We start from the raw sequence: 16,056 nt of genomic DNA on the forward strand, positions 1-16,056 counted from the left end.
TTTACAATTACATATATGTATATATGTAATATGTGTATATATATATATATATATATATATATATATATATATATATATACATATATATATATACATATATATATGTGTATGTATATATACGATGTTTTGAAAACAATAATACAAATGACAAATATAAAATTCCTCGCCTTAAGATTGAAGATTTATTTATTAAGATAATCTTTTTTTTTATTTTTATTATACTGTTATTATTATATTCTTTTTTATAATAATATTTAAAACAAAATACTGAGTGTTTATAAAACATTAAATGTTCAGGCACATTTTCAAGCTATAATAAGATTTTTATTTGAAAAAAATTGAAAAATTAATATTTTATATAAAAAAATTATTAATTTATAATATTTATTTCACATTTACAGTGGCGAATAATTTTACATTTCTCGCTTATACCATTCTATTTTCAGCACATCCTAATATACACACACACACACACACACATGCATGTATATATATATATATATATATTCGTGCGTACGCGCGCGTGTGTATATGTATGAATTTATATTTATATATAATTCTGGATGGTGAATATCCATTTTTCTCTTCTTTTTATTTCTCTCTCTCGCTTTTCCTCTCCTTTTTCTCCTTTCTTCCTCCTTTCTTTTTTCTCTTTTTTCTTTTATTCTTTTATTTATCTTTCAATCTTAAATATTTTATGCAAGGGCAGTAACCCAATTTTTTCTTTTTTTTAAATATTTTTTTTTTTTACGCCACTGATTTTTAGGTGTGAGATTTATAAGTGGTCAACAATAAGAAGCACAGTTTTAACAAATAACATTTTGTTGTCTTGCGTCTACACATTCATACATTCTATTTTTTCACATTCATACATGTATACATACATACTCATTTACAGGATGTTAATATATTCATAGCCAATAGTAATATATTCGACAGAAGTAAAATATTCGAGAATCAATTTTAAAGATCAAAATAAATATAAAAATTAGTATATAAAAATATCTGTTAATATTTATTTATTATAAACTATAAGCAATAGAAGTTTGTACAATGAAATGAAATGAAAAGAGATCGTTCTGCCTTCTTTACACTACCATCACATTTTATTTCTATCTTACTTCATTTATTTACTTCATTTATTATCATTTACGAATTTAAATTGCTTAAAATTTAATAAATAAACCAACATTTTTATATAAATTTTGGTCTTTACAATCAATTCTTCAAAAGATATATATCTCACGAATATATTAATATCTTGTATTTACATACATGTTCTCTTTCTTGCTTTTCTTTTTTCTCTTCATATCATTTATTTTTTTTTTATAATTTTTTTATTTTTCCCATTTACTCATCTTTTCTTTTTCTTTCATTCACTATTATATTATTATAACTTACTCTGTCGACATTGCTCAATCATTATAGATTTTTTTGTAGAGCTTCTGTCTTCTTTTCCTATTATTTTTTTACGTTGTGTCTAAAAAGATAACATGCAATAAAAAATTATTTTTTGTTATGTTAAGTAAAAAAAATTTACAACACTTTAAATATTAATATTATTAAAAATTAGTATTTCCTTATAAAATATATTGATTAATTTAATAATAATTTTGTAGTTTTATTAATATAAAATATTGATTTGAATTAAAAAATAATATAAATTTTACTTTACCGATAGTGATAAATTATATTTCAGAATTAATAAGCTGGAGCTCGAAAATCGGGCATCCGTTGTTGTTGTTGTTGTTGTTGTTGTTGTTGTTGTTGTTGGCCAAAAGGCGGTTCTTGATAACCAGTATCAGTCGCATCAGGATAACTTGTATATCCTGTTCCACCAACAGGATCTGCTTCATAACTTGGTGCAAATGCAGCATCGGTTCCTTGTTTGAATCTTTGAAACGCAAACCATGCACAGGCAGCCTATTACACACATACACACACACAGATATATATATATTTTAAATATAGATGTTAAATTAAGAATAAATAATATTTTCGTAATATTCTGTAATTTATTGTAATCTTTTATTTTTATATAATTAAATTTTTGTATTGTATAAATATAAAAATATTGTTTGTATTAATTTTATAAATTTTTTATTTTAATTAATATTTCGAAAACTTATTTATATCACATATTTATTACATTGATTTATTAAATTAAAAATTTAATAAAATAAAACTATTTGATTAATTTACCCAAGTAAAAATGGAGAAAAAGGAAAAAGCGATAGCGCTTTGAACATTGTTCACTCCATAATTATTTTTCGGTGTTTCTGATTTATTCCAAGCATTGGTTAAGTAACAAAATCCAACGAAATAAAGGAATGCCCAAAAACCAGAGAATCTAAACATTAAAATATAATGTTTTAATTATTTCAATACCTTAGAATACAAATTTTTAATTAAATCATTAAATAACTTTCGAGATTTTATCGAGATTTTTTTTATTACAAATATTATTAATTTAATATATGTAGTGATGGTTCATAAGAATTTATAATAATATATAATTTAATATAGTGGGATTGTAGCAATAAAACTGGAATTATATAAATCATTTATTTTTAAAGTGATATAAGTTCAATTTTAAAATAAGTTAAGATTAATTTAGTTCAATTTAGTTCACTTTTTGGTTCAATCAATAACTTCTTTTCATTTATAATAACAAAATTAATATTATATATCTTTGTAAATTCAAAATTCAAAATTTAATTATTAAATATTATTGTAAAAATGTTTCTTTTAAATGATATAAGTCTATTTGTAAAAATCAATAAATATCAAAATAACTTTTTAATCGTATTAATTTATTTATTATAAATTCTTTGTGCATCACCATTAAAGTCTTTATAGTTTAATTAGATTTAAAAGTAATGATTTTTATAACATTTTTTAATAAAAAAATTATAGGAAGAAATGCATAATTTAAAGTTTTGTTTTTAGAAAAAGGTTAAAAAATTTAGCAAAATAACATTATGTTTTAGAACTTTAAAAAAAACCTATAACAAAGATAAATATAACGATGTTATTGCTTTGTTCTTTCTTATTCGTTATGAATTTCACGATGCTAAAAAAAATAAAAAAAAAATTGAAATATGAATAAAATTATTATTAATCATCTTAATGAAATATTTTCTTTTTTATAATTATTTATTTTAAATTCTTATATGATATAACTGAAAATATTTTTTAATAAATTTAATTTTCGTTTACATGTCTTCATTTTAATTATTTTTTATATTAAAAAAATATATTTCAGAAAACTTCAATTAAAATATAAACTATATAAATATTTATTCATTTATATTTTTATTTAATATTTATATTTTAATATAAATTATATAAATTAATTATATTTTTGAAAATTTGTTAAATAAATCTATTTATAGCTAAAAAAAACCTTTTTTTATTATTTTTTATATTTTCTTTATTATTATATAATAAAATTTAACATTTTTATAGTTTAAAAATATTATCTGAATTTATTAGTGTTTGTCAATATCTTTTAGTAAATTCAAATGTAAATTTTTAAATATTTCAATACATGAATAATTATCATTTTCAAATAGTTCGTATATATACATATATATATAAAACTTGAATTATAATTAATAAGTAAAAAATGTATATATAAAATATAAAATGATAATATATATATAAAATAATATATATATAAAAATAAATAAAAAAAAAAAACAAAAAAAATGTCAATAATTATCTATTTATATCAAAATTACATTTTTTTATTTATAAATTTATTTATAATTATTTATCATTAAAATTTTTCATATTTGCAATAATCATATTTTTTTTTTAATATAACAAAACAGTAAATCGATTTATATAATTCATTTCGTAAAAATATGTATTCATATTTTTATATATCATATGATATATATGATATATTCAATTAATATGAATTTTAACTGTTCTTATGAATGAACCACCACTAAATATACTTTATTTATAACAGTTAAAAAATACTAAAAATAGTTAAAAAAAAATATATAAAATCTTATAACTAATTTAAACTATAAATATCAATCTACGCAATTTAAAAAAAAAAACAAAAAATTAAAATTTTTAATTTTTATTAAAAAAATTATGATATGAAAATACGCATTATATTACAAGTAATTATTATAAATATACATATATATATAGAATATTTTATTTTAATGTTCGAATGCAATTATTTCCTAAATTATAAGTCATTTTAAAAAATGTTTTATATTATTTTTTAAGAAAGAAATTTAATTGTGTAAAATCTAATGAATTTGAATAAAGTCAGGAAATGGATCCATCTAGAAGAGATTTGTAATATCATTATATATGATATTACAATACAATATTACAATATTCTTTTGTAAAACAATACAAGTTCTATTTGAGGCTATTTTAGGCTATTTTATCTAATATAATTTTTATTTATTTTTTGGTCTTTAGAATTTGAAGAAAATTTTCTTTTTTTTTCTCTTCAAAAAATCTCATGAATATATATATATATATTCATATATATATATATATATATATTCCATAATTGTATATATACAATTTAGTTTTAACAATTTCTGAAAAAAATTTGTTATAGTTTAGAATAAGAAATACATACCCTAAATCAAGTAAAACAAAATGTTTTCTGGTCTTAACAGAAGACATCTGCTCAAAAAGATATTCGCCAGCAAGGAATCCGATACTGGCGAGGAAGGCAAGCACTCCAATTCCTATTCCATAATTGCAAGCATTGTGATCTTCATTATAAAGACATACCTCTTTTCCGCCTTCCTTTTTTATATATCCTTTGTTGCTTATGCATCCAAATACAATTATCGCAAAGAGCTAAAAAATTAAAATTAAATAATAATTTTTATAACATCTAATTCAAATTATTTTTAATAAAAATTATATTATATTTTTTATATATATTTAAATATACTATATAATATGATATGCAGATTGATTCTATAATTGAATTATTATAATGATAAATTATGTTAAATTGCGCAACATTTTCCTCTATAATTTTTTTTTAATTTTATTTGGAACAGAATTATAGCTCAATTATTAGAATTATCTTATATACATTTATTGTTATAAATATTTTTGTTTTTCTTTAAAAATTTTTTTAATTTATTAATTTTATTTATAAAATAATTAATAAAATTAATTTTTTATATTCTACAAAAAAATCTTCATTTTCTTAAATTTTTTTAAAATTTTATAGAACTTTTATTGTAGAATAATATTTTAAAAATATTTTTTTAAATCATATTATATTATTTTTTATTAAATAATTTGTTATTACATATATCATTTTTTTTAATTTATTAATATATCATATGTAAGCAAAAAAAAAAAAATCTATTTTGAAATAATTTGTATGCAAAAAAAAAAAAAAGAAAAAATAGAAAATAAAGAATTTAAAATTAAAGAATTATAAATTATAAAACAAAGTAATGAATTTTAAATAATAAGTAATTTATTTATGATTATTTATGTTTATGATGAAATAATTTATTAACCAATTAACATATGGATTGATTTTCATTTATGATATATTATGATTTTTTGATATTATTATCAATTATATTTATAATTAATATTTACAATTAATATATAATTTTTTAATGAATATTATTTTTTTATAATAATATTAACTAGAATTACTTAATATAATTGAACTTTTTTTTTTATTTATTTTTTAAATTATAATTTACGTCATATAATACTTTTATCATATTTGCTACATATTTATGATTGAAATCGCAATTTTACAAAAATTAATCAAAAATTTATATATCAGTGTATTTAATAAATAATAAAATCGGTACCAATACAATACAATATTTAATTAAAAAATTAAATATTTGAGTTTAGCGAAAATTTTTTTTTGTATTGAAAATAAAATTTTCGCGTTAAAACTAATCTTTCATTTGATTTTTCATGACATTTTTTTTATATTTTTTTTACGTATCTGTTTATATAAAATCGCAATTAGTTTCAATTTCGTTCGGATCTGTCTTGAGATAGAAATAAGTTAAGAAGATGCAAAAAAAACATCATAATTACAAAATTAAATAATTGAAAAAAAAAGAAATTTTTATTTATTTTTTTTATTACAATCGCAATATAAAATATTTTGTAAATTATAAATTACTTAATTATTAATACTTTATAAATTACTTAAATTATATAATAATTTATAAAAATATTTCATAAATTAATTATTATTTCATTAATTAAAATACTTTAAATAAAGCTAAATTGAAAATTAAATTAATAATTAATAATAATAAATTTTAATTAAAATAAAAAAATTTTTGAGATTTTAATTAAAAATAAACCAACATAAAAAAATACAATACAATACCGTACAATACGAAAATAAATAAAATAGCATTTTAAGATACACATAGGGAAAATGATATATATATAATAAAATATTAAAATGATATTAATATTCTTACTAAAATTTATAATTTCAAGTTACTTGACATTAAAATTCTTTAAATCGCTAATTTTTTAATTTTTCAATTTAGTTTAAATAATTTACTTAACAATATTTACAATTCTTAATTATCTTTTATTTTAATTCTTAGTATTAATAAACTGGATAATATACTATAAAAATAATGAAATTCCTTAAATTAATAAAAAAATTTATTTCTCATTAAATTATCAAATAATATGATTTATTTTTTAAATATTATAAAAAATTATTTGAAAAATATATGAAATTATAAGTTACTTCTGTTTTTTCAAAGATCAGAATTATATAATTATTAATTATTTTTATTATGAAATATCAATTGACATAACTTTTCTTTCTTTTTTATATTTCGAGTCATAATTATAAATTTAACTTATATACGATTATATCATTTTTTATTCAATCTGTATCTATTTATGAATTAATTACTTAATTTATCAAAGTATCTATTTTTTTGTTCATTTTTGTATTATTAACTCTCTTGCAAGTTTTATTAAAAATGTTCACGGAGTGAGATTTAAACATTTTATATCTACGCTCTTTGTTCATACCGATATCGATATCTTACATTCGTTGTCACTCTTCTTCTTGCCACTCAAACTTTCCATATCTATATCTAAATAAATCCATCTCTAAATACTTTCTAATATGTCTCATAAGTAATTAGTATTTTAATTTTAAATTGCTTCAAAAATCATGTAATATTTTCATGATCTAAAATTTACTTTATGATAATTAAAAGATTTTATTTGAATTATTTTTTAATTTTTCATTTTAATGACAGAAAAGTTAAGATATATTCAAAAATCATTAGAAAATTATATAGAATTATATATTCTTTCTATTATGGGGTCTATCGCAAGAATTTGCGAAAAATCAATAGAACCCCATTGTGTCAAACTGGTGGGGGTGGTTTGCTCTTTAAAATCAATGTTCGTCGCATAAAATCGACATATGTTTTAATTTAGAAAGACGTCAATAGAAATAAAAATCGAAGTATTATATATTCAAGGAAAAAACTTACCAAACATATAGCTTTCAGAATAACTTGAGGCCTTTGAATGAAGGCAATAGGATCGAAAGGGGCTCCTGCCTTTCCTCCACCGTACGCTCCACCGTCCATCTTATTGCGACTGAGCTGAAATTTGAAAGCTCAAAGCTAATGGAAGCGCGCATGCGCTGAGAGAAAATTCTCTTTTCTACCTCCACTACTCGATTTTTAGGGTGGATCCTTTCACAAGAGCGCTTCGGGTGGATGGAACGTAAATTAATCGAGAATTCGATCCTTTTCGATTCGAATCGTAAAATTTAATTCAATCACAAAATTATTCATTTAATTTGATTAACACGAATTTACATTAATATATATATTAGCACAGTTATGTATATAAATTGTATTACTAAGTTTTCATTTAATTCTTAATAATCATTAAGTATAAAATTAATTTGATAAAACTGGAATAGAATTCTTTATAGAAATAATTGCAAAACACAAAGATTAAAATTTATTCAAATTTATTTGCAATAAGTAATACATTTAATATAATACTATTTATTACTATTAAAATTATTTACTATTTAATAAAAATAATAATCGATTTGAAAAACAGCATCAATTGAGAATTTGATATGCTCGTAATAAAATCGATTATCTTTTTCTTAATTTAATCTTCATGCTATTAATATTTTTAATTTTTTATTGTATATTTATTTTTATTATTTTATTACTTAATATCGTTTGAAACTATAGAAAACATTAACATTATAATAAAAAAAACATTTTTATTTTAGAAGCAAATATTAAAAAAGATTTAAAAATAATAACAAATAATTTATTGTTTTTTGTAAATTGAACTTATATCATAATGTTTAAGTTATATATATCTTAAATAACACAAATGTTACTAATCCTAACACACTAATAAAAGTACAAATTTGCTGCATATTATTATGTTTTGGTTTTATCTCTGACTGTAAAAATAAATTAAAATATTTATTATTACATAAATGTCATAGAAAAAAATTACTTTATTAAAATGTATATTGTCAACTTAAGACATACCCCTAAAATTAGTTTTTCAAGTTCAAAAAGATTTTTCTCTGCTTTTTCTAATTCTGTTAATGTTGCATCAATAGAAATAGGTAATACATTAGAAGCACTCAAACATTTATTAAGATCAACAAAAATATTAATTTTTTCTTTCATCAATCTTAATCGACAATATGCTATAAGAGCTTGTATTAAAGAAAATTGTTGTTCTCCATGCTTAATTATTTGAAGAAAATGTTCAATCCTAAAAAAATAATTTTCCAATAAATTTTTAATTTTTTTAATAAAATTAACTTAATTAATCATTAAGTTAATTAATTTCATTGATCTTTACAAAAAAATAGTTTTTAGAAAAATATAATAAAATAATTTTCACCTGTCTTTAACATTTGTTATTACAATATTGGATCTTCTTTTTTGAATATTTAAAATATTTTGTAATTCTTCTGCTTTTTTAGAATTAAGGCCTACATTCAAATTTTTTAGATTAGATATAAAATATATTTATATTAGATATAAAAATATAAAATATAATTATACACATATAATTATAGATAATAAATTTTGAATCTTTCATTTAGAAAAAATGAATGAAAATTTTTTTTTAAATTTCATTACTTAATAAAGATGTAACAAAAAATTTTTAATTTTTACCTAACATAATTAATTCTTGTACACTTAGCTCATGTAACACATCAGTTGATATATTTCTTTTTTTACATTCTGATATCAATTCAGATGCATTCAAACCACGTAATAAAGTGGCTGTTTGCTTAGTAAAACCAAAAGGATCGCGATAATTATTCATTGTTTTAAACAATGCTAAAGATAAAAAATTCAAAATATTTTAATATAATAAAAATATAAACATAATTCAAATATAGAATAATAATAATGTTTTAATTTCATAATCTTTAAAATACACTGAAATTTAATTTTTATATATATTATAATTGAATTTATAAATTTATAAAATAAAACTTTTAATTTAAAAGATTTATTAATTTAAGATCTAATGTTCTAAGCTAAACTTAACATTATAGCAATTATACAACAATAAAATTTAATAACAGTATTAATTTATTTTTCATTCTTAGTAAACAATTTATTATTTAGAGATTATTTATATGTTATAATAATTTCTTACCGTGAAATAGGTTAAAATGAATGAAAGTGTTCATAAATCTATCAAATATTTGCAAATGAATTTTATTTAGCCTATCTTATAATGTCCTAGTAAAGAATTTGATTATGGCACTAAAATCAAATCTCTATAAAGTTTGACTATAAAAGTATATCTATCTATTGTTATTATGGATCAATTTTAGTATCAAATCTTGTACCAAATTTTGAATCTTTGAACCAAAAATAGATTAAATTACATTTTAATTCATAACCTATCATCCATTTGGCGCTGATTAAAATTTGTAATTATGATAGATATCAAAGGGATATCTAATTAAATTATTTTCAAATACAGAACAAATCTCGTGACCATAAATGATGATGCTACAAAAAAATTTTAAATTTTGTTTTTTCAAAATAAAATGATTAAATTAAAATTAAAATATGTAAAAAAATTATTTACAATTATTTATTTTTCTTATTAAAATATAAAACTTAGATTAATGTTAATATTACAATTTTTAATTTGATTCTAATTCAATTTAAATTAAAAATGGTTTGGTTTTAAATTTGTTTTAATTAGGCAAGATATTATACATAAACAAGAAATAAGAAAATTTGCTGACAAAATTATAGAGAATGATTTAATTATGATAAAGATTTTGTTAATTTTACTTGCCAGCTATAATTATTTTATAAATATATGAGAATCTACAATTTGAAAAAAAATGCACAAAAAAAATTTAATATCAAAATTGTCAATAAAAAAGATATAGAATTAAAAAGAAGAATATAATAAAAATGCATTCATATTTAGTTTATAAAACGACACAGATTTCACAAATGCATAAAGATACAAATTGCATAAATTATAGCTAGAAAATGTTGCAAAAATAAAGATAATTTTTCTAAATTAAAAGAATAAATCAAATGTGAAACATTATAAAGTGAGGTTTTAATAATTTTTAATGAAAATGTAAATATTATATAATTTTTTGATATAAAAGTTATATGATATACTATAATGATTTGTTTTATATCTTTAACTTATGAATGTGTTTATGAATACCAGTTATTTGAAATCAATATTCATACTTTTGACAGCAAAGAAAATCCTTCAGATTTTGAAAATTTTGATAGAAAAAAAAAATCTTAAATGTACTAAAATTAAAATATATCTCTTTATTTCAAAAGCAATTCTCATAATGAAATTTAATAATCAAATATACAAGTTTTATAAATAAATTTTAAAGGAAAGCACATATATAAATTTTTTATCATGATGTTAATGTATCAAATGAAAAAAAAAATATCATATAATTCAATTCAAAAAAGTGGTTTTATTTTAAGTTTGTTTTTATAAAGTTTTTAATTAAGTTTTTCAATTTCATGTTATTCCTATTCTTCAAAATTTTTTCTTGAACTATTCTATTCAAGAAATTGTATATTCATAATTTAAATGATGTCATGTCCTGTTTCATATTCTCTCTTTGCTGAATGAATGAATTATTAACGTAAGAAAAAAAACTGACAAAATACATTAGTATTAATGAAATATACAATAATGATATTATTAATTACAAAAAGAAAAATAATAATTTTGCATAAATATAGAAGTAAAAATAATCATTTACAGTTAAAGATACTTCACTTAATAAGGAATTTATTCTACAAATAAAAAACATTATTAAAATATATTATAATATATTCATGAATAAACATAAAATTTATATTTTAATTTTATTGATTCAGAAACTTATTATCTTTGCAATTCTACATATTCTATGTTCATATATTATTGTCTCTAATAGAATATCTATATAAATATATGAGATTAATACAAATATGATATATATTGAAATATATAAAAAATTAGTACAAATATATAAATATATAATAAAAAAATAAATATATATATTTATATTACTATATGTACTATAATCCAATAATCCTTTATACATATAAAGAAATAGAATAAATCCAATATTATGAAAAGTTGAACTTATTTGAAAATGAAAAACAAAAGTAGACAATTTTTAATAATTTTAATAATATACAATACAATTTAATTATAATAATTGAGTTAACTTTATATAGAAGTATGATATATTTATTTATAAATTTAATATTAATAATATAAATAATATAACACAAATTCATTATAATAATGTATTTATTGAATTTATGTTTAGATTAAGATAATTTATTTATTTCACAGACTTAAAAATAATTTAATAAAAAAATGGAAATAATTGAAATTTTTTTGAATATAAAAATAGAAATAAGGCCAATAATGTCAGAAGAATCAGATTAAAATTCAATTATAGATAATGATAATAATATAACAAATAAAGAAATGAGAAAAAAAACATAAAACTATGCTCAAAGTATTGAAATAAAAATAAAGAGAAAGAAAAATAAAAATAATAAAAAATATAGCACTAAAATTGTTTTCAAAAAACATATTTATTAATTTGCATTGAATAAAAGATTAATTTTGAAAATTTTTAGAAATTGAAAGACTTTAAAGAACAAAATATTTTTATATAAATATAATATAAATTTATATATAATATTATATATTATATAATTTATATATATATAATATAAATAATATAAATTTTTATATAAATTTTTTATATAAATTGATTTATAAACAAAATAATTCATAAATAATCCATCAAACAAAAGAAGCTTAAAAATTATAAAAGAGATAAAAAAACATATAGTTATAAATATTATTCTAGTATTAATTCAATTAATATGTATGTACGTAAAGAATATTTTTTAGATATTTTTAAAATATCTGATGAATATTTAATCTATACTCAAAATTAATAAGAATAATTAAAAATGATAGGAAAAATCATTTCACAAAATCAAATATAATTTAAGCAATAAAATAAATATATTTTAAATTTTCCAACATTTAAAAATTATTATGTTTCTTAAAAACTATAAAAATCTCGATTTAAATATTTAAAAAATATATAACATTTTTATCAAAAAATATATAGAAAAAAAAAAAAATAAAAGGACATATACATATACACACATACATATATATGGATATATGGAAAAATATCGTATAATATAGAATTTAATTTATATTTTCATCTATTACTTAATAATATAAAAATATAATTTAAAAATGAAAATCCAAAAAAACAACTAATAATAAAAATAAAACTTAAAAGAAAATGATTTATACCTAATAAAAGCTGAATAACAGAAAATGTTTGAAAAATAATGAAAAGAAGATAAGAAAAAATTCAAAAAAGTACTTCGCATTTTCGTTTAATTTACAATTTATTGTCATAGAATATATTAAAAATATTACAACACATAATTATATAATAATATATAATGATACTTGTTTTGGACAAAATAATAATATTAAATAAGCATTAACTAGCTCAAAATTATTCAATTAAAACAATATTGAGATAATCATAAATTTTAGTAACCAGCTATTTCTTTCTGTCGATGAAGATTTCATAATAATAGAAATAAAAACATGCATTATTTATATATCTATCAGAAGAATACTACAAAATGTAAATTTATTGTGAAATTATCAAAAAATTATTTTTCAAAAAAGAATTGGAACAAACAATAATAAGAAGAACAAAAAATAGTAAATTATTAAAAATTTAGTTGATAGTTCCAGATAAAATGTTTTATAAAAATCAATGGATTTTGAAATCAAAATTCATTATTTTTTCTATCTGAAAAGAGATTATATATATGCAAATAAGAAACCAATAATATAAGAAAAATATAAAGACATAATTGATCTATTACATTATTTTACATTCCCGTGATAAATATTTTAAAGACAAAAACAGGAATAACAGCAGTATTCCCATAAAAATTTCTTATCAAGAAATATTATATTATAATAAATTGATCTTCAGAAATCAAAATTCATATGCTACAGAAAAAATGGTTTATCAGTATCAAAAATTTAGCAAATAATAGCAATACATATAATAAAACTAGAAGATATTATACAAAAACAAAAAATAAAAAAATTTGCTGAGAAAATTATAGACAATGATTTATGATAAAGATTTTGTCAATTTTACTTGCCAGCTATAATAAATAATTTTAAAAGTATAGGAGAACCTACAACTTCAATGCACAAAAAAAATTTAATATCAAAATAGAAGAAATGTAACAGAATTAAAAAGAAGAATATAAAAATAAAAATGCATTTAGTTTGTAAAACGAGGTAGATTTCATAAATGCAGATTGCATAAATCACAGCTAAAGAATGTTGCAAAAATAAAGATAATTTAAAAGAATAAATTATAATAATTTATAATATTTAAAAGAATAAAAAATAAACGCAAAACATTATAAAGTTAGGAGTTTTAATAATTTTTAACAAATGAAAAAGTATATATATATTATATAATTTTTGATATAAAAGTTGATTTATTTTATATATGATATATATAAAACGTATAATCACAACATATATATAATCACTATAATGATTTGTTTTATATCTTTAACTTATGTGTTTATGAAATCAATATTCGTACTTTTGATAGCAAAAAAAATCCTTTAGATTTTGAAAATTTTAAAAAAATTAAAAAAAAAAAACATCAAATATCTTGCATATGCTAAAATTAAAATATATCTCTTTATTTCAAAAGTGATTCTCAATCAAGTCCTGGAATTTAAAATTGAATATATAAGTTTTATAAATATATTTGTAAGAGAAAAACACACATATAAACTTTTTATTATAATGTAATATGTCAAATAATAAAAGAATAATATTATAAATTTATTATCATTATCATTAACTTAACTAAGCAGCATTAATATTCATTGAACACATTAAAAACTAATATATCAAAATTATAATAATAAAGTAAATAGGCTGAGAAATTTTAATATTAAGATAAAGAATAAGATAAAGATAAATAATACAAGTACAAAAGAAAAAATTTAATATATATTTTTTAAAATAAGATTCAAAACAAAAAAAATTAAAGAAATATATACTAATATGTTCAATGCAAATCATTAAGAATCAAAAATATTTTTTATTTTATTTAGAGGAAATTAGCCATTATTACATAGTGAAATTAAACATAAAATGTGATTATAAGCGATAAAACAAGTAAAAAAATAATATATAATCTGCTGAATAGAATTCATACCTAAGTGAAGTTTTTTATAAAAATTCGTTAGAGATATGGAAGGAGGTATTTTTCTTCTACATAAATGAAAATGACTTGCAAGTTATTAGTTCAATACCCTAATAATGAAATTTAGTGGTCAGATTAAAGATAAGAAAAGAGAAGTTATAAATTATTAGAATATTGTAATGATATTTATTTAATCCAATAATGAGATTTAATTTTATCAAGATCATATTGATTATAGCTATAATAATATAAGAAAATATGAAGACTTTTAACAATATTAGTGTTTTTTTATTATTTTTTTTTTTAATAATTTAAATGAAAAAATATATATATGAATCTGATGATTTTAATGATAACATTAAAAAAACATGCAAATTATTTAAAAATAAATAGAGAATATAAAAGTATATAAAATTTGAAGCAGAATTTAAGATTTGGAATGATAGATTTACAAAATTTTTGAATAACTAACTAATTAACTAATGCAAATTTTTGCAAGCTTTAATTAATTTTTAACAAACTTAAACTAAAAAAGAACAAAAAATTAATTCTGATTTTATATATAGATGATGGTTTAATAATAACAAAAAATCAAATATATAACTGATCATCTGATAAAAATTACAAATTATAAATTGAATAAATTCATCAATTGTAGATTAAATAGATAGAATGAATCAAGAAAATTACAATACAATTCTACTACATAAAAATAATAAAGGAATATATTCAGAAGATAATAAATTTAAATAAAAAATAATTTAAAATTTGAAATCCTATATCAATTCTTGCACATCAAGATTTCAATATGGAAGCATTGATTCATTTAATTCAATCAGATTACACAAATATTGTACAAAAAAGCTCATTAAAAATCTAGAAATGTATTTATCAATAATTATTAAACATTTTCTTATTCTTAATCGAGCTAACATATATAAACCTACAAAATTGTATTAAAATGATATTTAAAGATTAAATATTTGAAAAGAAATCATTATTATTTATATTATGGATTGCTGCTTAAGAAGATAATAATATTTGTTTTAAAACTTTCAATATTGATTATGAGCAAATGATAATAAGATAAACAATCTCTTTTTTTTAATCAATGAAGAATATATAAAATAATTAATATATTCATTATTATATTCTGTATTATTCATATATATTTTTCATATATATTCATATATATTTTTAGAAAGTCAATTCTAGAGATT

General features: G+C 17.8%; 1 protein-coding gene across 1 annotated transcript; it reads right to left on the minus strand.

The window, feature by feature from the left end:
• Nucleotides 1–804: 804 nt before the first annotated feature.
• Nucleotides 805–9,978, minus strand: Syngr (synaptogyrin). The gene is made up of 9 exons (XM_086915950.1): nucleotides 9,694–9,978; nucleotides 9,201–9,368; nucleotides 8,923–9,013; nucleotides 8,559–8,790; nucleotides 7,521–7,634; nucleotides 4,619–4,845; nucleotides 2,203–2,350; nucleotides 1,676–1,923; nucleotides 805–1,480 (listed from the first exon to the last, which is right to left on the minus strand). Exons 1-8 carry the CDS (start codon nucleotides 9,725–9,727, stop codon nucleotides 1,702–1,704), a joined length of 1,236 nt encoding a protein of 411 aa, XP_086772076.1. The 5' UTR covers nucleotides 9,728–9,978; the 3' UTR covers nucleotides 805–1,480; nucleotides 1,676–1,701.
• Nucleotides 9,979–16,056: the final 6,078 nt, after the last annotated feature.

The sequence above is a fragment of the Apis florea genome, unplaced genomic scaffold (genome assembly GCF_048593485.1).
Source record: "Apis florea isolate Af1SG1 unplaced genomic scaffold, ASM4859348v1 contig_3798_pilon, whole genome shotgun sequence".
NCBI classification, from domain to species: Eukaryota; Metazoa; Arthropoda; class Insecta; order Hymenoptera; family Apidae; genus Apis; species Apis florea.

Bases quoted from the DNA above. Each gene is read 5' to 3' on its own strand.
- Syngr (XM_086915950.1), bottom strand. From the start codon at position 9,727: ATGAACACTTTCATTCATTTTAACCTATTTCACG. The intron at 9,014-9,200 runs GTAAAAATTAAA...ATTTGAATGTAG, and splicing joins ACAAGAATTAATTATGTTAG to GCCTTAATTCTAAAAAAGCA. The intron at 4,846-7,520 runs GTAAGTTTTTTC...TTAATTTTTTAG, and splicing joins TTCTGAAAGCTATATGTTTG to CTCTTTGCGATAATTGTATT.